The 24,408-nt window shown below is 40.6% G+C and overlaps 3 protein-coding genes across 4 annotated transcripts in view; all 3 read right to left on the bottom strand.

Moving 5' to 3' along the window:
• Positions 1–603: 603 nt before the first annotated feature.
• RPS15A (ribosomal protein S15a) lies at positions 604–5,107 on the bottom strand. 2 transcript variants are annotated; one of them, XM_082006631.1, is made up of 5 exons: positions 5,098–5,107; positions 3,820–3,957; positions 3,555–3,634; positions 1,956–2,041; positions 604–739 (listed from the first exon to the last, which is right to left on the bottom strand). In XM_082006631.1, the coding sequence occupies exons 2-5, from the start codon at positions 3,950–3,952 to the stop codon at positions 646–648; spliced, it is 393 nt and encodes a 130-aa protein (XP_081862757.1). In that variant the 5' UTR covers positions 3,953–3,957; positions 5,098–5,107; the 3' UTR covers positions 604–645. The 2 variants fall into 2 exon arrangements, with proteins under 2 accessions (XP_081862757.1, XP_081862758.1); XM_082006632.1 differs by lacking the exon at positions 5,098–5,107 and adding an exon at positions 4,743–4,988.
• Positions 5,108–6,374: 1,267 nt separating this feature from the next.
• On the bottom strand, positions 6,375–13,398 carry ARL6IP1 (ARL6 interacting reticulophagy regulator 1; the record flags this gene model as incomplete). Its single annotated transcript, XM_082006535.1, has 6 exons — positions 6,375–7,464; positions 7,698–7,782; positions 8,188–8,305; positions 9,207–9,326; positions 11,034–11,167; positions 13,363–13,398. The coding sequence occupies 6 exons, from the start codon at positions 13,396–13,398 to the stop codon at positions 7,346–7,348; spliced, it is 612 nt and encodes a 203-aa protein (XP_081862661.1). The 3' UTR covers positions 6,375–7,345.
• A 6,421-nt stretch (positions 13,399–19,819) lies between these two features.
• The window catches only part of SMG1 (SMG1 nonsense mediated mRNA decay associated PI3K related kinase), a gene marked incomplete at its 5' end in the record, with an annotated part of 67,172 nt that continues 62,583 nt past the window's right edge, over positions 19,820–24,408 (bottom strand). The window contains 8 exons of the mRNA XM_082006774.1: positions 19,820–20,168; positions 20,870–20,976; positions 21,120–21,299; positions 22,051–22,157; positions 22,390–22,601; positions 23,051–23,278; positions 23,500–23,679; positions 23,992–24,144. Of these exons, the coding sequence (XP_081862900.1) occupies positions 20,091–20,168; positions 20,870–20,976; positions 21,120–21,299; positions 22,051–22,157; positions 22,390–22,601; positions 23,051–23,278; positions 23,500–23,679; positions 23,992–24,144 (1,245 nt within the window). The 3' untranslated portion in view covers positions 19,820–20,090. The remainder of the gene's footprint in view (positions 20,169–20,869; positions 20,977–21,119; positions 21,300–22,050; positions 22,158–22,389; positions 22,602–23,050; positions 23,279–23,499; positions 23,680–23,991; positions 24,145–24,408) is intronic.

Genomic DNA, 24,408 nt, shown 5'->3' with positions numbered 1-24,408 from the left:
ATCGCAACTTGCAAAGCAGACACACAGCAACTACTCTACCCAAAACTGATGTTTCAAAGGACTTTTAAACTAGAATTTGAAGGAAAAAAAAAAAAGTATTCACCTCTCTACCTCAGCTACTCCTTACCCTGTAAGATGTGGAACAAGTCTGTGATCTGAAATCAAGCTTCAACCGTCTTAACTATTCCACAATACCACATCTCATAACTTTTTAAGCCATAAACAGGAAATATCTTCTGGCAAGGCATCTTCCATTAAATGTAGCTAAAAGGTGAATATAGTCACATATACATAACTATGGAGACACATGCATCTAGTAACTAACAAGCAATCCCACCACATGATAGCTGAGTATGTGGCTTAACATTAGAGTTCCCCTGCTGCAGCTATTCTGTATAGTGACCTGTAACTGTCATTCACGTGGTAATTATTGAAGATATCTTATATTATTAACAGAAATAAAAGTTGTGACCGGGGTGGTGTGGAACCCAAACATCATTTGCAGTCAAAACGGAACTTAAGCAGTACTGAAGAGCTGTCTGTTACAAGCACTATCACAGGTAGTGTTAGAAGTCATTAAAATACCGACTGGAAACACCAGAGTCCATTTGAACAATTTATTAGTATCCTCTTTTTTTACAAGTTTTAGAAAAAGAATCCCAGGATTTTGCCTCCTGTGTGTTTTCGCCTAGCCTCCTCATGGTCCATGATGCCAGCTGAGGTTGTCAGTACAATGTACCTATTAAGAAAGAACAAACGTTCAATTTATCATAAGTTCTGTTCTATGCCCGTGCAGAGTTGACAGCACTAACTTCATTTCTGTATTACAAGCCTAAGTTCTGTTTCTGTAAGAATAGGCCTAACAGAACTAAGATCAGGTTATTAGACAATGAAAAAGAAACTCCTCTCACCAGCACAACTCTGCAGCACACAAAGGGCATTTATAGGCATCTGTTCTCCAAATATTAGTCTAAGTCTCAGCAAGACGTTTTCTTCCATTCTCACTGTAAAGTCAGTTCAGTTGTTGTAGCAGTAGCAACTTTATGGAAGCAGACTTTGTCTAGAAACTATTTTAAGCAGACATTTTTCTTCAGAGCAGGTAGAGTTGCCATGGCACCAGACAGCTCCTCAACTTTGTCTCTCAGTGTTTTGAACACTGTGCACTGATGCAGATGAGTATCTGGATCCAGACCGACAACTGAAGCAGCCTTAGTCATTGCTAATGCCAACATCTGCATTATCAGCATACTTCATCCACACAGCTTCGTGTCCGAGAACCTCTTGTTCCACCACTCTATGAACACTCTTAGAAATATCTGTATGGCTACACACACTAGTAAGCAGCTTATCAGTGGAACTTTAAGAACAGAAATGGCAAGGAATTGTTAATCCAGACTGGCTGAGCCCCTGAAGACTCTTCTAGCTCTGTCATACTGGGGCACTGAGATTTATTACTCTTGACTCAGTGAACTGTGGGAAAGAAACCCATGCTGCATAATAGCAAGATCTTCTGTGTTGTGGACGTTTGTTTAACAGAGGCTTCAAGTCTCTCGCCACTTAATATCTAAACAATTTATACACAACCAGGAAGTTTGAAGTAGCACGACTTACTCCCATTGACCTGGTAACTTAGATGACTCCTCCCCCATCTACAATTGGCCATTAATAAAATTCAAACAAGTAAGGGAAAACTTCTATTTTCCCAGTAAATTGTAGAAATGGGAAAACCAGGATTTATCAAAGCCAAGCAAAAATAGGTCCTTGCTTAGCAGTGCCCCTTTAAAGCTGGTTAAAAAGAGCATTTATAGGGAAGATGGATTTTTAGACTGATATCTACCTCCAGACTGATCAGAGAGGAAAGTTGTCAGGTAAGTCTAACTCAGGCAGTATGAAAGCCTAATAAAAAACACCGTATTTTTACATATGACATGAATTCAACTCCTCTCCATACTTACCCAAACTGACGTGAAGGCAGTAGGTTGTTCTGCCACTTTTCCAAATCCTTCAGCTGAACATCAAATCTGGGACTGATTACACCACACTATAAAACAAAATTCCATGACAAACTGAAGAGCTTTATAAACTGGATTTGTACATTTGTCATTCCAACTCAAAGAAAGAAGGTATTTAACAACTGCAATTAAAATATTTTTGGCAGCAGAAGACTAGAGTACCAAGAAGCACGCTCCGTTACCCATACTATGAAAGAGCACTTCCTCTCAGATAAGCCAGGACTCTCACACAGCTATTCAGCTGTTATTTCCTTAGCCTTGCCTCCTCCTTGCCTAAAGAGAGTGACTTACAGTGCTGCTGAAGCTAAACTAACAAATTAACAGCTAAAGCTGGGAGAGCACAAAAGCATACTATAAACCACTAGAGATTACTAAGCACCCTATACCATAAAAAAAAATTGCAATTACTCCAGGATATTCTACTTCTAATCACCATACATAGTTTGCAAAAAATACCTGTAGATTTTAAACAGGGACAAATTAGCATGCGTAAGAGTTATCGAAGTTTTCAAGTTAATCGTATTACTTACTGACCACAACCCCTACTACCACCTCCAATTATCTCACTGGCTCCAATTATCTTAATATCCAAAAGGAAAACAGAAGTACATTTTGAGGGACATTTTGCTGCACCAAAGAACCGGTCCCCTATTACAGTTATTGAGAGAAACATTATATCCAGCTGCACCCTGCAAGATATGTTACGGAATCATCCAGGAAGAGTTCAAGGAACACTATACTCAAACCTGACACGTTATTTTTATTACAGACACATTAACACTAGTAATTTAGGTGGTGTCAGAGTACTCTGCCTACTACACTCAAGCAATTTTCAGCTGCAATATTTGTTCATTGTGGAGACAGCCCCCAACATACTTTGACTAATTTTTTTATATCTTTAGTAAAGAGCCACCACTTGAGCAGCTTAACTGGAAAAGATGCACAGCAAGTCATCACAGAACTAGACAGCTCAGTATTTTGAGACAAAATAATTTTTAGAACTGCCAAAATGCAAGTGAATACTTTGTATGACCCAAGAACTTAAAAAGCATTAATAACAAAACGTTTAATTTTGCCTCAACTGCAAGCAGAGCCCATCCAGCAGCAGCAGAAAGGCTTGTCATCTCAACATATGCAGATATTAGACATCAACTGGAAAGCAACGGAGTTCCTATCTCTTAAGACAAGTCTTCCAGAGAGCTTAAACATCAAAGAAACAGAGAAATAACTAGGTAGCCAGAAAGCCTTTAAAGAGAGAAAAAAACACACAGCCCTTGCAGGCAGACCTCCCTGAACATGTCTTACATATTCAGTGTTTAACAGAAATGTAATTAGTTAATCATACTATTATGAATCTAAGAAAAAAATAACAAGCAACTGATAACCACTGATAATACCTATATTACCCTCATTTACATGGATTCAATAAATACTACTTTCTTTACAAGAATTTCTTTTGGAACTGGAGCTGACAAACATTAAAAAATAAAGTCTCATTTCAACATTTTCCTAGAGAACAGAATTCAGGAAGACAAATCCTACCTTGTTGAGTCTGCCTGTGAGATTGACAACAATCTTCCCAGCTCTGTGATCATCAATTATCTCAAATTCACCAATGTAACCTACAAAGGATTAACAAACAAATCAAATACATAATACTTAGCTACATTAATAAAACTCAATTAACTATGTCATACAAAACTAGTTCAAGCATCTTGATTCACTTTTAGTCGAAAAGTGCCTTAACACAACAGCATCCACAGAAACCACGAGTAAGGAAAAAAACTGGTGTGCATTCTAGACTTACCATGCTTCATCATCACAGTTAAAAACCGGACGATTACTTTGGAGCATGGCCTAATGAGAACTTGGCGTTTCCCACGTTTCTCTGCATTGTTGATGCTTTTGAGAGCATCGGCTAGAACATTCATGCGCACCATGGTGCCTGTGGGGAAGAGGAGAAGCAGTTATGTACACCAGGTTTTCAGCACAGAAATATTGAGTAGCACACTTTTTTTGAAGCTAATTTTAGACCTAAAAGTAAGTCACTCTAAACCTTAAAAAGCGTTCTTAGGCTAAAAAGCAGATCAAATCACACACTCGGATATGCTCAAGAATTGCAACTACCATAACAAGTTAGGAAATCTGACACATTTACTTAAATTTAGCTTTATCAACACACACACAAAGATTTAAAAAACACCATCTAGACAACATTCCATCAGTGTGACACCTTTTCCAGGTGAATCGTTCTGGATTGTAAAAGCCAATTATGCAGTATTAGCCCTACTCAAAAACTAGGTCATATATAGTATTAAATATAACAGAAACTCCTCGGCTTATTTGCAAAAAAATCGCAGGATGCAAACACAACGCAGCACTCTGAAAAGAAAACCGGGCATCAACGCTTGCATTCTCGTGATAAAGACAACAGCACCCAGACTACCACCAGGCATGATGTGACTTGGTACTGTCGTCCCACTTACTGACAGAAGCACTGCACCGCCAAAACTAGCCAGGAGCGTGCTCCCGACGCGGGCCACGGGGCCATTCCCGAGATGGCCAGGTCCTGCGGCACATGACAGCTTTTACTGCAAGCCACAGACACTCAAACGAGCAGGCCTGGCTCACTCCTGCCCACAGGGCGAGGGCAGGCAAACCCCCCCGTCCCGAGGGCCACCTCCTCTCCCAGGGCCCAGCCCACCGCCCGCTCCCCAAGCCCGCCGCTACCTCCTGCCAGGCCTCGCCGCACGATCCTCACTCCCTGAAATGCACGGATTTCGCGGCTCGGCTCCCCGGAGCCCTGCCCAGCCCAGCCTCCCACAGCACCTGGCCGGGCCTGCCTGCCGTGCCAGCTCCCGCATCCCTGCGGAAAGCGGAGTCACAGGCAAGAGGATGCTTCCCCCCAGTCTCTACTCCGGAGGCTCCCGAGTGCGCCAAGGGAGACACCGACGGCTCAGAAAGGGCCGGGCCGGTCTGGTGCACCCTCGCGGCCCCAGCGTGGCGGGCATAGGCGGCGGAAGCACCCGGATGGGGCCGGGAGGCGGCGGATGGCAGCCGGGACCCAGCAGCACCCCCCACTCACCGGTGCAGCAAGATGGCGGAAAAGGAAGAGGCCGAGCGCCCGCGCGGGATTATGGGAGGGCCATGGGCGCGGGGTGGTGTGCGGCACCCCGCGAGATCTCGCGAGACGAGGCATCCCGGTCGCGAGGCATCGCGCGCGAGGCCTCGTCATCCCCATTGGCCGAGAGCCACGTATCGCACTTCCGGAGCGACGGTTCTGCCCGGGTTCCTATAGCAACCAGAACGCCTCGCAACGGGCGGAGATACGGCTGGGCGGGAGGGCCAAAAAGCGCGCGGCCCGGGCGCTGAGGGGCGCGCACGCCGGGGGGCCGGCGGGGCTGCCGGGGGCGGGGCTTCTGCCGCCGAGTGAAAGACAAAAACTTCACCTCGGGAAAACAAAACATGGGCTATTGGGCTTTCCTGGAGGGGAAGGAAAAAGCCACAGCGCAACGAAAAAAATCAGAAAAGAACCAAACCACCAAAAAGAAAAAGAAAAGAAAAAAACAAAAAGGGACACAGGTGGTACCATTACTGCAGTTCTGCATTTTGGTGGGGTTTTTTCTGCTGTTCTTAACAACTTTTGTTTTTTTACAAGAGAGAACACAATAGAGGAATTCCTAGTTTATTTGACTTCCAGTAGAGAACAGCATCACTGCTCTGTACTGTGCAGTTACACGAGGAAGCTGAAGGTCTGAGCTGAACAAAGCTGCACCGAGCAGATGGGTTGCGTTTTTACCAAATTTTAACTTGGAACGGGAACATGGATCTCAGCAGTGTAACAGCAAAAGTATAGCAAACTCAGAGTACTCTAAGCTAGTATTAATGTTAAAGCTTCCCCGAAGACAGCTCTGCCACACTGTGCAATGTCACCGCTCCCCTTTTTATACTTAGCATTCCTTCCAGCGACACTGCCACTTAAGAGCACTTTTCTAAATAATGGTTTTGAGATTGCACTGTAGCCTCTCCCCACAGTTCAGATCTACCAAAAGTTTTACTGACCAGGTCTGATTTGTCCACAGCCTCAGTCACTTTTTATCAGTGTTAATCATCTGTAGGATGACCTTACAGTCTTTCCCCTCTGCAGTGGGAGTGTACTGTCATGGCTGATTTTTACTAAAATAAAATAGTAAAATGAATTTTACTATTTACAGTGAGCCATTTTAAACAAAAGGTGTTCTTCTGTCAGGATGCTGCGCGCAGGCTACCACATGGCACTGAAACACCATTCCCAGATCCAGTTCTTGATTGAAAGACGCATTTACACAATTTTCTGTCCGTTCACAAAGAGCAAGACTTAAAGAAGTTTCTCTTTAGTCTGTATTTACCTATTCAACAGTTACAACAGACATTGAAGAGAGTTCATTTTAAAACAGTAAACTTTTAAAATGCATGAACACAGGTTTTAGCTTTTTAAAGAAAAAAGTTCAGTCTTAAAAAAAAGGAGGGAGAGGTCATAGAAGAGCAAACACAATTCAGACAGGCTTATTTACAAGAGACAAATCTAGCATATTCAAGGTCATTTCGTATACAGAAAACATTCATAAAACCAAACATGCTACATGGCTCCACAAAGACAGCAGTTTTTAGAACAATCAGTTGTTAAGGTAACACCCACCTTAACTCATTTTCTACAGTCTCAGTGCAATGAGTTGAACTTTACGCTACAGCTAAAGAACTGAACTACAAATTTATATATTCCAGACCCCTATTCAACAGATAATCTGGTATATGCAACCAAAAAAAAGCAAACAGATTCAGTGAGACAATGGGATCACCTTCGACAGGGGTTTTGGGTATGCAACCTCAGCTATGATCATTCTTATTCAGCTAATTGTCCTCCTTCCACAAGGATCAGTAGTAACAAGCCTCCAAGAAGCATAAGTTTTCAGAACTGCCTTTCATACTTGCTGTAGCTACAAATTAATGATCAGTGAAACTAACACAGTTACAGAAAAGCTACCACACATTACAATTCTGCTGTTTCTCGAGTTGGGGTATTTATTTACTCTTAGTTTGGTGAAGACGCTTAAGCTCTGTACATCAAAGGTCAGGATCTTTCGTATAAGATCAGCTGCAGGCTGTGGAACCCTAGTCAGCACAGCAAGAGACACACACTCACAGCACTTGCTAGTGTGACATTTTCACTTCATCAGGGAGCCAATAAAAAAAAAAGCCAGTGAGCAATACAATTTCTATTATCTTAATTATATGTTAATTCTCAAAACTGTTCCCAAGGAAATCTTTTACAGGAGTGAACAGCAGTTAAGTCTTCATTCATTTTTCTTTTCCTTGTGCTTGAGAAGTTTGTTTATCTCCCTTTTTGCCATTCCAACATATTTTGTAATGATCCCATGCTGGTTTAGTCCAGGAAACAGCAACAAGAAACTTACTAGAGAAGACAAAAAAAGGGAATTACTTAATACTCCTTTAACAAGTTTCTGTCACTTTGCAATTCCTAGCTTCCCTTAAGCCCCATAAACTGCTTGAAAACAGACAAATAAAACCCTGCAGCAAAAGAAAAAAAAAATCACCACACTCAAATAATGAAAACTTCTACCAACCTCATACCATTTTAGGCAGCTAACAAAAAAGTTACTTCTGTTTTGCATGCTGCAGACTTACCAATAAGATAGGTCAGAAAGAGATTGTGAACTTGCTGTCCAATCCAGGCAACCACAGCAAGTGAAAAAAGCATGGTCATGAAGTACTATAAAATGGAAAGCAAACAGTTACCACGGATCCGTTGGGAATTCTCCCCCTTCCCTTCAGTATGTGGCAGCACTTCAACATTTAAAACTAACTTAAAATTTGCTGGCTCTTCCACATGCAATACCTATGCATAGGCTTCTTGAAATTGACCTATCCAAAGAAACCCAGTTTACCCTTATCTTAATATCAAGGGTATATGCTTCTTAACTACACAGTATTGCAAGTTTAAAGTCATGGATCTTGCCTCTCTGGGTTTGAGTAAGACATGCAACTGGCATTAAGTCACAGCCTGTTGGTTCAAAATACCAGTTTATTCAGACATATGCCTTGCTAAAATACTTAAGACAAAACAAAACAAAGAAAAAGCTTAAGACAATAGAGATGAACTCCTGGAACTCAGTACCATTTTAGGCTTCTCTTCCTTCAGTGTGAAGAGACGTTTCCACCAGCCAACAATTCTGCGACGAGATTTTACTAAATTGCTGCAGATTTCATGAAATCTTTGCTGCTGTTCCGTAGTCCTTTTATTAAAGAAAATCAGAAATAAGAATTCAAGATTTCATCCGAAATTTAAGAAAACTCTCATGGTATTTTTCCAGCAGTAAAAATGTGTCTAGTACTTAACCTGGCATTTGCTTCACTTAGTTTTATACCTTCTCTTTACTGAGCAAAGTAATGCAATTGCCCATGTAATTTTTCTGTACACTCCATCTCTCAAATTGACTCCCAAAGAGCAAGCACATTCAAACCATCGATTTTAATCCGATACAAGCATGATACACACAAGTAATACACACCTGATACCAGTGTGTATTACTTTGGCTTTTTTCTTGGTACATTAGACAAGAACATTTATCCACTAGTCATCTTAAAGCAGATACACTAAAATTTACTTTTTTTCAAAATTTAGTTCAAATAAGGTTCTTATCCAGCTTACTGTGTTTATATAAGCCTTGCCCTTCTTCAAATCTATTTCAATCTCTTACAATCACATTCATACTCTGTGCATTACTCTTCCTTCACCGTATTTACCACTGCCACTCTTTCCAGACATATAATTCAATAGGCTTCTTCATAATTTTAGTTCTCAGTATCTATTATCCATTAATTACTAAAAACTAGTTTAGCAGAAACTAGCATCCTTAATGGACAGCAAAGAATGTGCCTACTCCTTAAAAAGAAAAAAATCTTATTTCGATGGAAAAGAAGGAACAATAGAGATGTGTTATAGTAGCTATCTTTCAGAAAAAGAATGAAGGACATCTAACTAGTGTTCTCACTTCACCTATTAGAGATTGCTGATTTCTTACAACAATGACTCTATATAGTGATATTTTGATATCTGCAAGTCAGATATCCATTTTGACCAAGTTCATAATTTATTTACATGCAAGAAACTGTCTGAATTCAAGCTTTCCTCACCATTTATTAGAGCCAAAAATTCTAGGCGCAAGAGCAGGAACAAGATAATCAGCCAAACAAAGGAACATAACAAAACAGGAGACACCTGAAAGAACTGATGGATCCAAATAGTAGATCATCCTGCAGAAAGAAAACAGAAATGATTTCTGCATGCTCAGACTGCTAAATACCAGACATATTTAGTCAACTCTTCAGACTGGCTCAGGACTTTGAAGAGTAGACCTACCTTCTTGCTCAACCTCAAAAAAATTTACAAATTTTCTCCTATTACTAATAAAAAGAGGTTTAAGTACTTCAAGACTATTACAAAGAAATACAGTAAAAAAACAAAATACAATTTTCTTAATGCACCAGATGATAGGAAAATGCAACAATACAGCAAGTATAGTATGATGTTCAGTAGAAGCACAGCAAACTTAACACTGACCAGGGGATGAGGATGAGTTAGCAAACGTATGAAAAATGTAGAGGTAGAGTGAAAACTCTAATCTTGTTGGTTCTGAAGTAAGTCACAGTATTCAGATCCACCATGGGTTGTCATTTGCTCTGTCTCACCTGCGAGAGCTAACCAAACCTGTTCTGGACAAGGAGCCATAAACCTCCAATTAGTACAATGTTGTGCTTTTACATGTTAAGTGTGCCATCACCCAAACACAGCAGTATGGGTACTGGACAAGAACTAGCTCATCTCACAAGTGTCTGTTAACACTCGGCTGTGCCCTGTGCTACTTATTTGCACCTAACAGAACTTCCTGAGCACTGAAGTAATAAAAGACATGACACAGTCCATTGCAGGGCCAGTCTTTCTATATGCCTGGCACAGTGCTACTGCACTGAATGTTAAAGTTCATCTTTGACGAGTACCAATTCAGAATTTGTAGTAGTTCTATTTCCTCAAAGAAACACAAGATCTTTCCTGCTATCATCACAGAATTTACAACAGAATACCCTGAAATTCATGCAATTACTTCTTTTAAAAGTTACTTTTCAGGTTCATTTGATTTCCACCCTCCTCACCCCTCCTGAAGACCATAATATTTATATTAGCCAAAAGACCAATTATCCTTACCCCACCTGGTTCAACATTTATTTTTGTAACTCCCCTCCTCTTCTTACCACAAAAACACACAAAAGTGGCAAACTCTGGAAAAAGCTGATGTGAACACTTTTGTGTAGAAGGCAGGTTGGAGTCATCTTAACTACTACCATGTTACGTAAAAGCATGTACAAGTGCCTCCAGCAAACCAGTTCTGTATGTCCAATCCAGAGATAGGCAGCATCCTTCCATCCTGTTCACTGAAAGTTACCTACAGTCTTTCCTTCTCCTCCTTTCTCAAAGGACAGGATAGACAATGTAAAAAAACTAGTTGTGCAAAACTGATTGAACACATTCTAAACACCACACCAAAGATGCAGAATAGGAAAGTCTGGTCTATGGAAACAAGTTTTCCATAGTTATATTGCTGTTGCTTTGGGGAAAAAAACCAAAGGAGATAACCAGATTTGACTAAGAAGCAGGATACTAAAGATGAGGGCAGAATATGAACAAACCAATGAAGAACATATAGCTGAGCATGGTAAAAAAACCACAGCAACCACTGCTGGAAAACAGCTTTTGCAAAAAGCACTGCTTCCCTCTGAGCAGGATGTGACTCATGTTACTTCCTGTTCTCAATACTTAAGGTTTTTCTTTTCAACAAAGTTTACACACAGTCAGAAACAGAACCTGGAGTAAGAGCCTTCCTATTAGATTAATTTAACTTAATAGGTTTGCTACCAGTCATGCAAGGGGAATGATATTCTAGACTCCCTCCACAAGCTACTTACAGAAAAGAAAAGGAAACAACACTCATCAGCGCCAGAGGAAACCAGGCTCTCTCCCAGCGAAGAACTTTATCGGTCATCAAAATCACTTCTCCCCACCCTTGCAACTGCTCTTCCAAGCTAGCAGTTTCTGCAGCCTACACAAAAAGAGAAGAAAACTTTATTACTAACCAGAGTATCAAATGAATTCCCATACTTGAAGTAGCTAAAAAGCAAAAAGTGTCATAATTAAAGACCCCAGTCACAAATTTTTCTCAGTAATTAAATTACTAATAACGTCGTAAATTTTGTACTAAGTTATGACATTTTATCAGTGATCAGTCAAGATCCTAACAAAGTAGCAGCACATGTTATTGGACCAAATGACACCTCCTCCCAGACTTTGCCAAGGTGTTTTCCCCCAATCTCCCTTTTACAGTACTCCCTCCCCCCAGATTAGTATAAAGGCAACTTTTAAAGTCTAGCTAAAATCTCTCTTTTAAGTGTCAACATCTAGAAAATTGCAACATGAGAACTTTACCACATTAAACTAAAGCTTTCTAGTTGTAGTCCAACACCAGTTTTACATTATGTGGAAGATGGATTAAAAGCTCAGAATCCACAGTAGAGGAAAGTTACCCAATGGATCACATTTGGACTGCAAAGAAAGTTTTTCCACAGGATGCCCAAGGCAGTGATCAGGCCGCCTTTAAACTCCTTTTCCAATATTATTCCTGCTTTCCTCCCTGCACACCTTCTGCAAGGAGGCCCTGTCTGCTCTGGTATCAGCTCACCAAGCAGTTCACCTGAGGTGTTCTGCATTTAACATAGCTTAATAGTTTCCCCTCAACAGGACAAGGGATCTTGGAGATTACAAAACTCAGGTAACCACGTGCAGAACTGGTCACTGCCCAAGTAGTAAGTGAAAAGTCATCAAGACCTGCACCTGTGCTGCGCAGAGAGCACAGAGCAGGTTTCATTCTCAGCTGTGTGCTACACTTAGCTCAAATGAGAAGCCTGACACCACTGGAGCAACATGGACAGTTGAGTGCTGCTACCACAGTAAAGCATAGTTTTCTTGTGGAGTACCACTGAAACGATTTGAAAACTACAGTTTATGACAAAAAAAAAACAACGTAAAAAATTATCTGACATGCTGCTGAACACCTTCCAGTTATCATATCTACTTCATCTTATAAACACAAACTGTCATATGGAGAAAAAATAAGCTGAATTTCTCCAGAAAACATTTTATGACAAACTGTTTTGCTTTATTACATCTATCTGTATTTAACACCACAACCAAGAGAAAATTTAATGGGAAACAGACTGGAATATAACAGTGTTATTAATACCAGCCTGTCTCTGTCAGCCTAGAAGAAAACTACTGTAAGCTGTTTTCCCACGGGGCCAGGTAGAGAAAGTTCAAGTCAGCTTTTGTTAACAGCATCTTAATTCCAGAGCCCATCCATCAAAAGTGTTTTTTCATTCATTAAACATCAAGTTTCCAGAAATGCAAACTTCCACTCTAAAGGGGGCATTCCTGAATATCGCACGTATTTTTGGCAATATAGCTCCGGGCACATTTTCCGCAGAAATTCGGACCTCCCTTCCACCTCTGCGCTACTGACAGTTTGCCTCCGTCTCTCCCAGGCTGTACAGCTCCCTGCTGCAAGAAACAGCACCGCTCAATAATGCACTCAAAAGCTTCCCTTTCTCAACTCCTTCACATGCTTTTACAGTGGTTCTCTCATATCCCATGGCAGCCATTTACCATAGCAAATATAAACACACACATCCTTGTATTTACGTACGTTTTTAAGTATTCAAGCCCACCCTTGACACAAATTTCAGTTAGGCTAATCATCCAGCTCCTGCCACCCTCCTGCATCGTTGAAGCGTTTGATAACACAGCCAAAGGGTGTTGAAAGACAAAGATGAATAGTAAACGTAAGCCCTTACCCATCAGGTAAAGTCAGGTACTATTTTTATGAGCTCTGGCCTGCGAGCAGCACAGCAACAGCTATGCCCACTCCCAGGGACGGCACACAGAGCAGCCTCCTCAAACCCAACCCCCGCCAGGCCCTAAGGCATAAGCCGATCCCTGCACGGGAACCCTTTAGAAGCAAAAGGAAGCGCAGGGAGGCAATTCCCCCGCGTTTCACAAACTCGGGAGCCGAGGCGGCCCTCGCCAGCCGCCGCCGCGGGCAGGCCCGGTTCCCCCAGCGCTGGCAGAGCCGAGCGGCCGCCAGCCCTTCCGCAGCCACCGGGAGGCAAAGCAACCTCCCCCCCGCCCGGCCAGACGACGCCAGCCCCAGGAAGGACGACTCGCCCCCGAGCCGCCCGCCCTCACCAGCTGGTAGACGCTGTTATTGTCACCCTCCGCCATCTTGCGCGGCCCTCACTCCACCGCCCCCCGCCGGCTGCGCGCGCTCGAACCGCGCCCCGCCGCCGCCTTTTATAGACTCCGGGGCCTCTGTCGGCACTCTGATTGGCCTGCTCGAAATTCTGGGCGGGCCAATCCCAGCGCTCCTGCCGCGCCCCATCGACAGCCGGTTGGCTCGTGGGATTTGAATAATAACAGCTGCCCAATTAGCGTGGGGCCACTGCGCCTCCGCTCCCTCCCTCCGTCGCAATGCGACTGCGACAGGCGCGGGCGTGGCGCCGGGCTGCTGCGCGAGCGGGCGTTGAGGCGGCGGGTCAGCTCTGCGCGGGGGGGCGGCGGTGGGCTCGGCCGCGGTGGCCTCGGGCGGGCCGGTGGGGCGATGCCCGAGGCGAGCGGTGGTGGATTTGTAGCGCCGGCCGTTGTCTGTCGGCTGCGAGGAAGCCTCTGGCGGGCCTCCTCGGCCGAGGAAGGCGAGCCAGCAACCCCGCCGTTGGCACAGGAGTGGTAACCCAGTCATCTCCCCACCAGGACTTTGACTTTCAAGGATAAAGGTTTTATTTTAAAAAGCCTGACCCGTATAACCTGAACGTGTGATTATTAGGAGGCAAATAAGTAAAAGATTATGTGTTGTCTAAAAAAACGTTACCTTTTCTTGACGTACATCATGCGTGTCTCTGTCCTACAAACTAGACAGGGCCTTTTGCTGGAGAAAGTTCCAAGGCTAATAAAGCCCATTATTGCTGAAATGACGTGGCACCGGAGGCACTCACCAATAAACTTTTTTTGACTTAGACTTTTGCTGGTTTTCCAGCACAGGTATTTATTTATTACACGTGAGCCACGGGAAGCAGCCAGGGCACCAGCTGTAGACAGCTGGATCCATGGGTACAGCATTTTCCATTACCGCACAGGAAACTGATGAACAGCTCCTAGCTTCACAGGAAGGTTCTCCAGCTCTGAACACCACCACTGCCTGACCTACCTCTGATAACTACCATCAGTCCAACTACTTGCTTTATTTTTTTCAGAAGCTGCAGCAGCTTTGGAATAAACACAGGAGAAAAGCGATAGGATATAAATATTTTTCTGACTTGACTTCCTAAATGTTTGTCACACGTGTTAACGAGCTTAATCACAATAATGCAATTCCAAAATGAAGGCAAAGAAAACATTTCTGGCACAAAACTCCATCACCATCTTGATGGAGAGGAAAAAGAGGACTAAGGATGACAGTGTAAAAGCAAAGACATGTCTGTACTGAATTGTGTGATCCTTTACAGGGTGCTTTTCAGACTCACTCAAGATTGTATGTAAAGAATAGATACTTTACTGAACAACTTTCAAGTTTATTTATATGTTGATAAAAACTAAAACTATTTTTGTGTACCATTTTGCACTTAGAAATGATGGCGTCCACCCTCAAAATCCATAATTGCACCACAGCAAAGCTCAAACAAAAGCTGATTTCATAAGGAAGTGATGCCAGGAATAATTCTGATTAGTCTTTTGAGGAGGTATGGACACATGCAGAAGCATGATGCATTGCTGTTCCTGGGAGTAGGTGCAGCATCCTGCAGAAACCACCTCTCTGGCTATTCAATACAGGCAGCCAGCTCCTGGTTTCATCCATTTGTATGCTTCTCACCACAAAAACACAAGCACTTACTACTGAAAAAAGCAGGTATTTCCATCATCTCCAACCACTGTCAGATTCATTATCTTCCAGCTAGTCTTTCAAATGCCAGCTCCCAAGTCAGTCTACCATTGCAGTCTCCCATCCTAGAGGCCCCACAGAGGTGCAGTTCCCTTGTTTAAGCATTTCTCCATAACTCCAGGGCAGAGGGAAAAGCGATCCTTGTGGGATGCCCTCACCACCTGGAAACATCAGAGATGGGCCATCACACTGCAGAGAAGACGACATGTAGGGCCCTGCCACACTACCCAACACCCCCCCTCCCTGAGCAGCCAGGCCCTTTGAAGCACGATATAAAAAGAAAAAAAGATGTGTGTGTGTATACATACATGTGTATAGGTTTATAAACTCAGTTGTTAAAATCAGAATGCTAGTGTAGAAGGCAGAGAATGGTAATAGCAGTAGCTCAGAGTGTGGAAAACCTATTCATCACCTCCCATACATTACAGAAAGCCAATGTGTGACACAGATCATGCTGCAATGTGTTGCATTCCTCCTATGCTGATATTCTCTTAGTAGATACACAGAAAATTAAACGCCAAGCTAACTCCAAAGCACCTTCAAAAGGCACAGTGTAATTGCTCTGTGCACGCTGAACAGACATAGACACAAACTTTACATGTCAAGCCTCCACCCATTCATCATACCTAACATAATTAATGAATCTCAAGCTTTTTTCTTCTGCTATTAATAAAAAATTAGTCTGATGAATGGCAAAATTGCTCTAGTCAGCTATGCATTTCAGTACATACAACGGCAGTTTTATGTAATATCTATATTTTCAATGAAATTCTTTAACTAAAATGTTAAAAGGATACTCAGGAATAACTGTTTTCCACTGAAGGAAAAAAATACATGCATGTAATAATTTGGTATTGTGTTACGAAAGAAGAAGATGGATGGCAGGTGTCCTCTGAAACTTTTTCCTAGTCCAATTCTTTAGTGCATAAAGGGGAGTGCCTGCTAATTTTAGGGAAAGCTTGCAAAAAAAGGGGGGAAAATAAAGCAAAGAAATCCTTGAAGTACTTGAGCGTGCTAAAACAGAACGGCCAAATGTACTAGGCACAGAACACTGATGAGTAAGTGAAGCAAATTAACCTTAAGGACTACAGAAAAATGGAGCTTTAACCTCTCCAATCCCCTCTGGTATTTCTGAAGTTGTATTTTTATACGGTGCTTTTCATTCAGGTATCACAAAGCAGTTAAGAGGATAAATATTTGATCAGTTTATCACAGAGCGGACAGCACTACGTGGTGTCACAGCGCTGGGGCTGATGGCTGCTGCAGTTCCCACGATGGAGTTAGTGCGGTGAAACACCCTCCTTTCCCAGGTAAGGTACACAAGGTAACCTCGCACTAGCATTAAGTGTTGCCAGTGCTTTTATAGAAGTCTCATTCATTTTTCCTTGGAAAACTAGCTCCTTCCCTCTGATTTATGTCTGATTCATATGGGAAACTTGAGTCTTTTACAGATACTTGAAAAATTGCAGACAAAATATATTACTATTTAAACAGTTATGCCTTCAGTGATTAGTCTAATTGTTGCAAAAGAAACAGACCATGAAATCCCTGCGAAGTACCAAAATAATTTAACTGTACACATCTCTTACAATTTCAGTTATATTAACTTGCCACCACCATTATTCCACCAAAATAATCTAAGACACCACAAACGACTCCAGTTTGTTCAACACACTCCAGTAGAGCATTTAATAGAGCAGTGCTCACATCCTGGCTTTATGGAAAGGGCGCAGGAAGAGGGGCAAACTAGTAACTGGATTTTTAAAAGGTTAAGAGCATCTTTAACCACTAGCCTATATAATTGGGGGGGATAATGACTTGAAACTGATGAGCATACTTTGAATTTGACTACAAGAAATTATTTTACAGCATGGTGCCTTGGTTAGCATTTACTGCAGGTGAGCATCATGCAAAAAATTGCCATCAGCTGAACGATTTGACTTCCATAGCTTCAGCTGGTTTCTATGTATTTACAAAGATTTGATTCTAGATTTGCATTATTCTAGGTCTGTCTTACTGCAGGAAAAAAGTAAATGGCTCAGTTTTACTGAAAAAATGAAGTAAACTTAAATGTCTTTGAGAAACAGATTATCTTTTAAAAGACAATGTAACTAGTGCAGTCTTATTTAATATGCAAGAAGCAGACACAGAATCTGCATTTTAGGTTTAACCAAGACTGTACCAATTTGCCATATTGTCAACATTTACCAAGAAAAATGCGCCAGCACACAAAAGCTGGCAGTCCCAGCAACTCCTAAGCATGTGAGCTGTCTCCTCAACATCAGTTGAGAGATTCTACAGAGACTTAAGTCTCTGTAGAATCCTGCTCTAATTATGGATTTGGTTTGTATTTGTTCGTATTAGGCACTTTATTCTCTCCCGTAATTTTCACAACCACAAGTAGTTTTGCATACAAGGAAATTATGAATACATTTTTTTTTTTTTAAACTTTATTAAATTACTTAGTAAGAACCCATCTCCACACAAGTGTTTCATTTCTGGATAGCAGAGGTATAATACATGAGCCACAGGTGAGTGCATTACCCCTCCCTTCCCCCCAGCTTCCAAGAAATAAAACAGCATGTATAATACACTCCTGTTACTAGGGTACTCCAAACAGATTGTTTGTAAGGTTATTTTTTAACTGGAGAAAAACAAAAAGGACCAACAGTGAAAAGTGTCGTTCTGCATATGGATGTTCTTCACCGCAAGATTCGAACACCTTCTTTCTTGCAACACGTGGCGTGGCAGAGGGTTCAGGAAGCAATGGCAGTGGAATGCATTTGCACAGGCATCGGGCATCGTTATGATATAAAGCCTGTGACTTCCCTAGAGTTAATCAGGCAATCAGAATGCAAAAAAGGCCGTGCATCTGTTGAAAATTCTTACACTTCAAAGTGCATGTCCACAAAAAATTGGCAACAGAGGAGAAAGTGAATTCTAAGACCTACTGAGGAGGCAGAGCAGTTAGCATAGTGCAAATACTGAAAATAATACAAGTTTGTCTATTACTTATGCTTGGTGTTAATTTATGTTATCTGAAAATTACTAGCCAAGCTTTCTACTCAGATGAACTGCTGCAAATCCATTCAATTAAATAAATTTTATGCCAGTAGTGAGCTTGGCTCAAATCCTTTAATACTTAAATTTTGATTGAAAATATGCTGTATTTCAAGTGTGTTTTGACTCTGAAAAGTGAGTAAAATGGCATAAAGGATCTTCCCATGTCTATCATTTTTCAGCAACTGTGCATAATGAATTCACCAAGTTTACAAAGAGAAACTTTCAATACATAGCTACACAAATTTATTTGGGTTGAGAATGCCAGTGTGCATTTCTGCTTTAGCTATCAGCACCTGTAAGATTCTGTAGTTGTAACTGAATTGTGTTAGGTTTATTTGCTCTAAGAAAGGAAGTTGCCTTTTCCTAAAGGCATCGCTACTTTAAAAAGGAAGCAAGAAGTCTTAGACAACTGACAGACAAGCAGGACATTGATCTAAGTAAGAAGATGCCATTTTTAGAGAGACTTTCCTGACCATAATCACACTTTGAGTGCAGAATTGATTAAAAAAACCAAAAAAACCCTGGTGGAAGACTCACTATTGGATGCATTATTGATCAACCATCTATAGAAATAATATGGCAAAGGAAAATTACTTTGCAGAAATCTTTACAGATCTAGTTGAACAAAAATTGGAGAATCCTTCATTTCTTGGATTATATGCATACCCCTGTGAACTGAAGCACTATAATTTACAAGTGTAAACTAAAAGTATTAGGAAAGTGAAGTAAAAAGCGTATCACTCTACCTCCACCAGAACATCACTTTATTGTTTATCTGTCATCAACAATGTAAAACTCTACTAGATACTCTATCCTGGTTTTTAAAAAGGTAAAGATTACATTGGATTAGCTACGTTGTACGAAAGAAACTACAGCAATCACAGTAGAATGAGATTGGAGGGACAATTTGAATTACAAAAAAGTGTACACTGCAAGCAGAGGGAAGTGCACATTAAATCAAATGCCTGTAGGATTCATTACTTTTAAATGCACAGTGACAATTTTGAGAAACTGTACATAATAGAATCACAGAAATGACTTTAAAATAACCAAAATTACATTTTGTGTTTGACCTTCCAACTCATATGTAATCATTGATGTTCTATATTTTCAGTGCTTTTGGAAAATTTGTTTACCAAACAAAATTTAAGTTGTTAATTTGACTAAACTGTGAAGTAAAAGGATTGAAATAAAAAGTATATTGGAAGTACGCCTAACCTACAAGAATAAGCCAAGAGGGGTGTATGCAAGGAGAGGCTGGGAGGGAGGAGAGAAAGGAAAGAGGAAAGGGAGGAGATAACAAAGGCTTTTTCTTCTATCTCAGAAGTTCTTCCAATGCAGCGTATATCTGATGTACAGCTCTTCGGTTTCAGTCCATTTCTGAAGTTTACGTTTTGTAGCCTTTTTCCGTACTAACTGGTCAACTCAACCAGCACTGTTGCCACGCAACAAGAGTAACAAGAATCTGAATGCATCAAATCTTCCCTTGCTGTGATTTCTTCACGGCCCCATTTTTTCTGTTTTTCTTTGAACAGGGTTCGGTGTTTCCTGAATTGTTCACAGGGTCAGGTGGAATTGAGTTCCAAATCACTCTGCGGTTTGTAGCATCCCGATTTCTTTCTGCAGCTAACCCCCGGACACGTTTGCAGTTCTTCCGTAGCAGAAAGACAAACCGTGTTGTCCAAGCGGTGAGCTTTCACCCTTGACCATGGGGGTTGCAGACCATTGTGTTTAGCGTATCCCTGAGTGCTATCCTGCAGGATTCACTTCCCAGTGCACCGAGATTTCCTAGGTTTCCTCAGATTAAGCCCCAGTATGCATCACCACCGACTGTGGTGCGGCTATGGATGCCTGAGGCCGAGTTGATTCTGGTGGATGTCTGACCTCACTGAACCAGACTGATCTGCTTTCTCCCTACTCATACCCAGGCAGTCCAACCTTCATACAGCTGAGCCAAGTTATCTAGATTAGTTGCTTCCTTAATCACAAAGTCAACCTATTAAAAAGGTCAAACAAGTAATTAAAAATAAGGTAGATTTTTAGAGTGTTTAAGTAATCTTAAAACTTACTGCTGAGTATCACCTGCAAATTTCAGTGAAAAAAGCCTATAGTAACTGTAACCTCAATCTTACATAACTTTGTGTAGTCCACATAAGAAATAGGAATTTGTACTGGAGGGGCAATTTAAAAAAAAAAAAAAAAAAAAAAAAAAATCACACATCATCTCATTCATAGCCCCTGTCTGGAAAATAGTCATAACGTTCCCCAGTTTATATCAATATCCAGGTTCACTGACTCAACTTCCCAGAGACAGGAGCACAGTTATGTTATGCTGGTACACACAGACAAGTTCTGTCCTTTGGACAGATGTACAGGTCTCATGTTCCCCCTGGGTATCAACAGCTGTGTAACAGATGTTAGCTTACTGATATACAAAAGTCAGTTTTATCCGATTCATGAGTTTGTATAAATCTATGATACAGGAAATAAAAGCATTTGATAAAAAAACAAATGCAGCAATACAAGGCAGCAGCATACCTTGATTTGTGTTGTAATAAAATCACACATCTCAAAAGGGAACTCCATTCACAATAGGATTTTAGTCTTTATGGCATACTTCTGCATGCATACACATGTGCTTACTACCAAATATTTAAAGCAGAGACTGGCACTGGAACTTTATTATTTTCAACTCACCTGTTCAGCAACAGACATTCTCCTGTTGGGATCCACATCTCTGCCCTCTAACTTGGCTTTGACCCGCTTCCACACGCTAACTGCATATGAATTCCTTTCCTGCACGGCTAAAGGTACAAAATAAAATTAATTCAATTTTACATTCCTGCACAGAAACCCACTGAGGTGTTTTGGGTTTTTTTGTTCTTGCTAGTGGTGGGGTTTTGGGTTGTTCGGGGGTTCTGTTTGTTTGTTTAAGCCCTGTATTTACCTTTTCCTGTTTTAGGGTCCCTGGCTGTCTTTTTGGGACTACAGACAACACTTTTGCCAGTTCCTGGGACTGTGCTTGGAGGAGTATCTGCTGACGTGGCAAGATTTTTCTGAATTAGCTTTCTTGCATTCTGCGACATCACCTCTGGCTGAGTTTTCTGCCCTGTATTGCTACGTACAGCTGTAGAGAAAGTTTTAAAGTGCTTAAAGTATTCAAAATAACATATTATAAATGCAAGAAAAAGCACAATTAAAGGTGTATCAAATGGAGCTATCAGTACTTCAGTACAAATGCATTTTAAACTTGTATTTTAAACCCTGAACCCATTCTTCTCTCTTCAATCTTTGTTTTCTAATGTCTTTCACTTCATAAACAAGAGGTTTTGTTCCATTGCAAAACATTTATTTACATTAAGCAAATTTTTATGGGCTCTCTTAACCTCTAATTCTATCATTTTGTGTGGCAGTTATAAAATGCAATTCTTGTTCTTGCTAGAAATCAGGAACCTGCACTTAGTCCAAATACTGAGAGTAGAATAATCCTTTAAGTAGAAGGGAATCCATGCTCATGAGAAACCTTATTAATGTTTTTAACTGTAAAGTAATGAAAATTTTGCAAACATGAATGCATTTATAGGGTTTCAGAATTAATTCCATAAATTTTAATACTAATTTCAACAGAAATTACAGTTGAGTCAATATACACAACAATGCGTTCCATGTATTCTAGGCTTTGTGGAGTAAATACAGACCTGAAAGGCTACAATCAAGCAGTCATTCAGTATTATATGCTGAATGACTTGAATTTTATAGGCTTTTCTAATCTTAGAGATTGTTTGTATTTCAACATTTAATAAAAGTTATGATCAATAATATCAGTATTCTAATATAAATTCCTGATGTTTTAATGTTTGTACTTTTTCAAGTATTACCTGCAGCAAAGGTTGGCTGATATGTAGCAGCTGATGTTGGGCTTGAGCATTCATTTGCTGTATCCGTGACCAAGGGTGATGCAAAACCCACTAGATTATTGTAGACACTAGAAGACATAATGGATTAGCCTTCTGAAAATTCATTATATATGTATCATTCATAATAAATATTCACGCAACTACTTGACTTCCTGAAAACACGCAAGTTATACATCAAAATTTTGCCAAAAAATTTCTGCATTCTAAGACAACCACCATGTATGTACCCCATGCTGTGTTTCTGCTATATACAAGTAGATAAGCAAAGTACCTTCAACTGAGAGAAGGTGATGTTCTTACCTTTGGCTCTGTGTTTTTAGTTCTTTCAAAGTGGGAGTTATTTCCTGCAGCATTTCAACGTGTTCCTGGCTGCGGACTTGACCCATAACCTGAACTAACGTAAACAAAACTGTCTGAATATTATCTTGCCATGATTTATATTCACCCAAGAACTGCCGAACACTATTCTCATAGGGAACATCTTCACCATCTGCCAAAGCTGCTTCTTCATCCTGTAACAAAGATGTGCAAAAAGGTTAACTTTGATGTATTTTGGCTAAGAGAACAAAGTTGAACATTTCTTAGCCTTTTCAGCCCCTCAGTTTGTCATTTGACTACATATAACCATAAAGTTCAGTAGTTACATTTCAAGAAAATAAATTTGAAAAAGATCAAATGCTTTACTAATTAAAAACCTGGAGGATTTGTAAACACAAAGAAAGTATTTCAACTGCCAAATGAGAGAAAAGGTTTAATTCAACCAAAGCCTGATTAGCCTAACTCTAGAAATAAAGCTTTATGAATTCTCAGAGGTGAAATTAATTTTATGTCTTGAACTCCACATACATGAACACATTTCACTGTTTCTAGATGCTTTAAAAAGCACAGTTACAAGTGTTATTTTTCTTAAACTATACTGACATGGGTTTGAGGAATAAATTTAATAAAGTTTTAGGCATACCTTTGCCATAGCTTTCAGTAGATGTTTGACATCTCCAAGTTGCCTGTTATGACCTGTGAGCACAGTTTTAATACTATCCACAAGATTCTGAATAGTTTCACAAACTGTTTCTAGTTGCTGATCTCTTTCTGCTTGTACTGTTCTCTGTGTAGATATTTCCTGGGTCAACTGCTTGTGAGCTGAGTGAAGCCATTCAGAGCTGCCAATAGGATGTTCAAGACCAGTGCCCTAAAAATAACAGAAGCATTTTTGTATCTGTACCCAGAGATAAAATTCAATTACTGTGTAGATGCTACTGCCAAGTGTTTAGCAGCTGATGGAATAAACTCTGTAATCCACAACCCATTAGAGCGTATACATAACATTCATTTAGAATGAAAGACAAAACTGAGAACTCATGATTACAGTGATTCTGCAATGTTATGTGTTTTGCTTTGACCTTTACTCACCACTCTCTGAAGCAGGCGAAGCTCCAGTTCAGAGACTGAACTGTTGAACTGCGATGCAAATGAGCACATTTGTTGACAGCGTTTGAGGAGTTCAAATAATGCAGCATCAAGATTTAAGGCTTCTGCTGTTCTAGTACGTAAACTTTCAAAATGAATGATATTACTGCAGAGGAAAGTGACCTGAAAAATCAAAGCAAGGGTGAGAAAAGTTATTCCAATTAACCTATTATTCAAACTGCATTTGTTCCATACCCTTAGAAGGGAGAATTTTAAATACAGCAGTAAAGCTGCTTTGTTACAGTAGCAGTATCATTTTAAGGCCATCCAACCCTGCAGCAACTCTCTAGACCAGAACTTCAACCCAGAAGTGTTTGGTTATCTACGTTTGTTCTTTAGATGCTGAGGAGGAAAGATTTTCTACATAATTTTCCAGTAGGAAGTAAAAAAAGAACGCGCTTATCAAGTCAATAGTACTATACTTATGCATAGTACCTGACTGGCTCTTTGACTTTCTTTCAGTACAAGGTTTCTTCTTTCAGCAATAGTGGCATCAAAATCTTGCAAGACTGGTGCTAGTGCAGGATTAGCACCTCCTGCCCATTTTAAACGCTGCTCAATACTTGCTTCAAGTGCTGCTAGTTTCTCCTGCATTGGGGAAGAAAAAAAAAGCCATCACAGATATGGATAATGCATACTGATACATATATAAACTTAAGCCTAACTAAGAAAAACTATGCCTATGTAACACATGCAGACACATTCATAAGAATGTATATAATACATATATATATAAAAGACTGTGGTATTCATGATTGACAAATGTTAGCTTATGCTGTTTAAAGGTTTATTTTCAGCACACACCACAACTCGATTTAATTGTCATGGAAATAAAGTCACCTGTCCAGATTT

Source organism: Phaethon aethereus (genome assembly GCF_964289735.1).
Source record: "Phaethon aethereus genome assembly, chromosome: 15".
Lineage (NCBI taxonomy): Eukaryota > Metazoa > Chordata > Aves > Phaethontiformes > Phaethontidae > Phaethon > Phaethon aethereus.
The sequence above is the reverse complement of the archived record's forward strand: the minus strand, read 5'-3'. Positions and strand labels throughout refer to the sequence as shown.

Coding starts and splice junctions, on each gene's coding strand:
- RPS15A (XM_082006631.1), bottom strand. CDS start 3,952: ATGGTGCGCATGAATGTTCTAGCCGATGCTCTCAAAAGCATCAACAAT. Junction 3,635..3,819: donor AACTGTGATGATGAAGCATG/GTAAGTCTAGAA, acceptor AATCCTTTGTAG/GTTACATTGGTGAATTTGAG. Junction 740..1,955: donor CTGCCTTCACGTCAGTTTGG/GTAAGTATGGAG, acceptor CTTTCTTAATAG/GTACATTGTACTGACAACCT.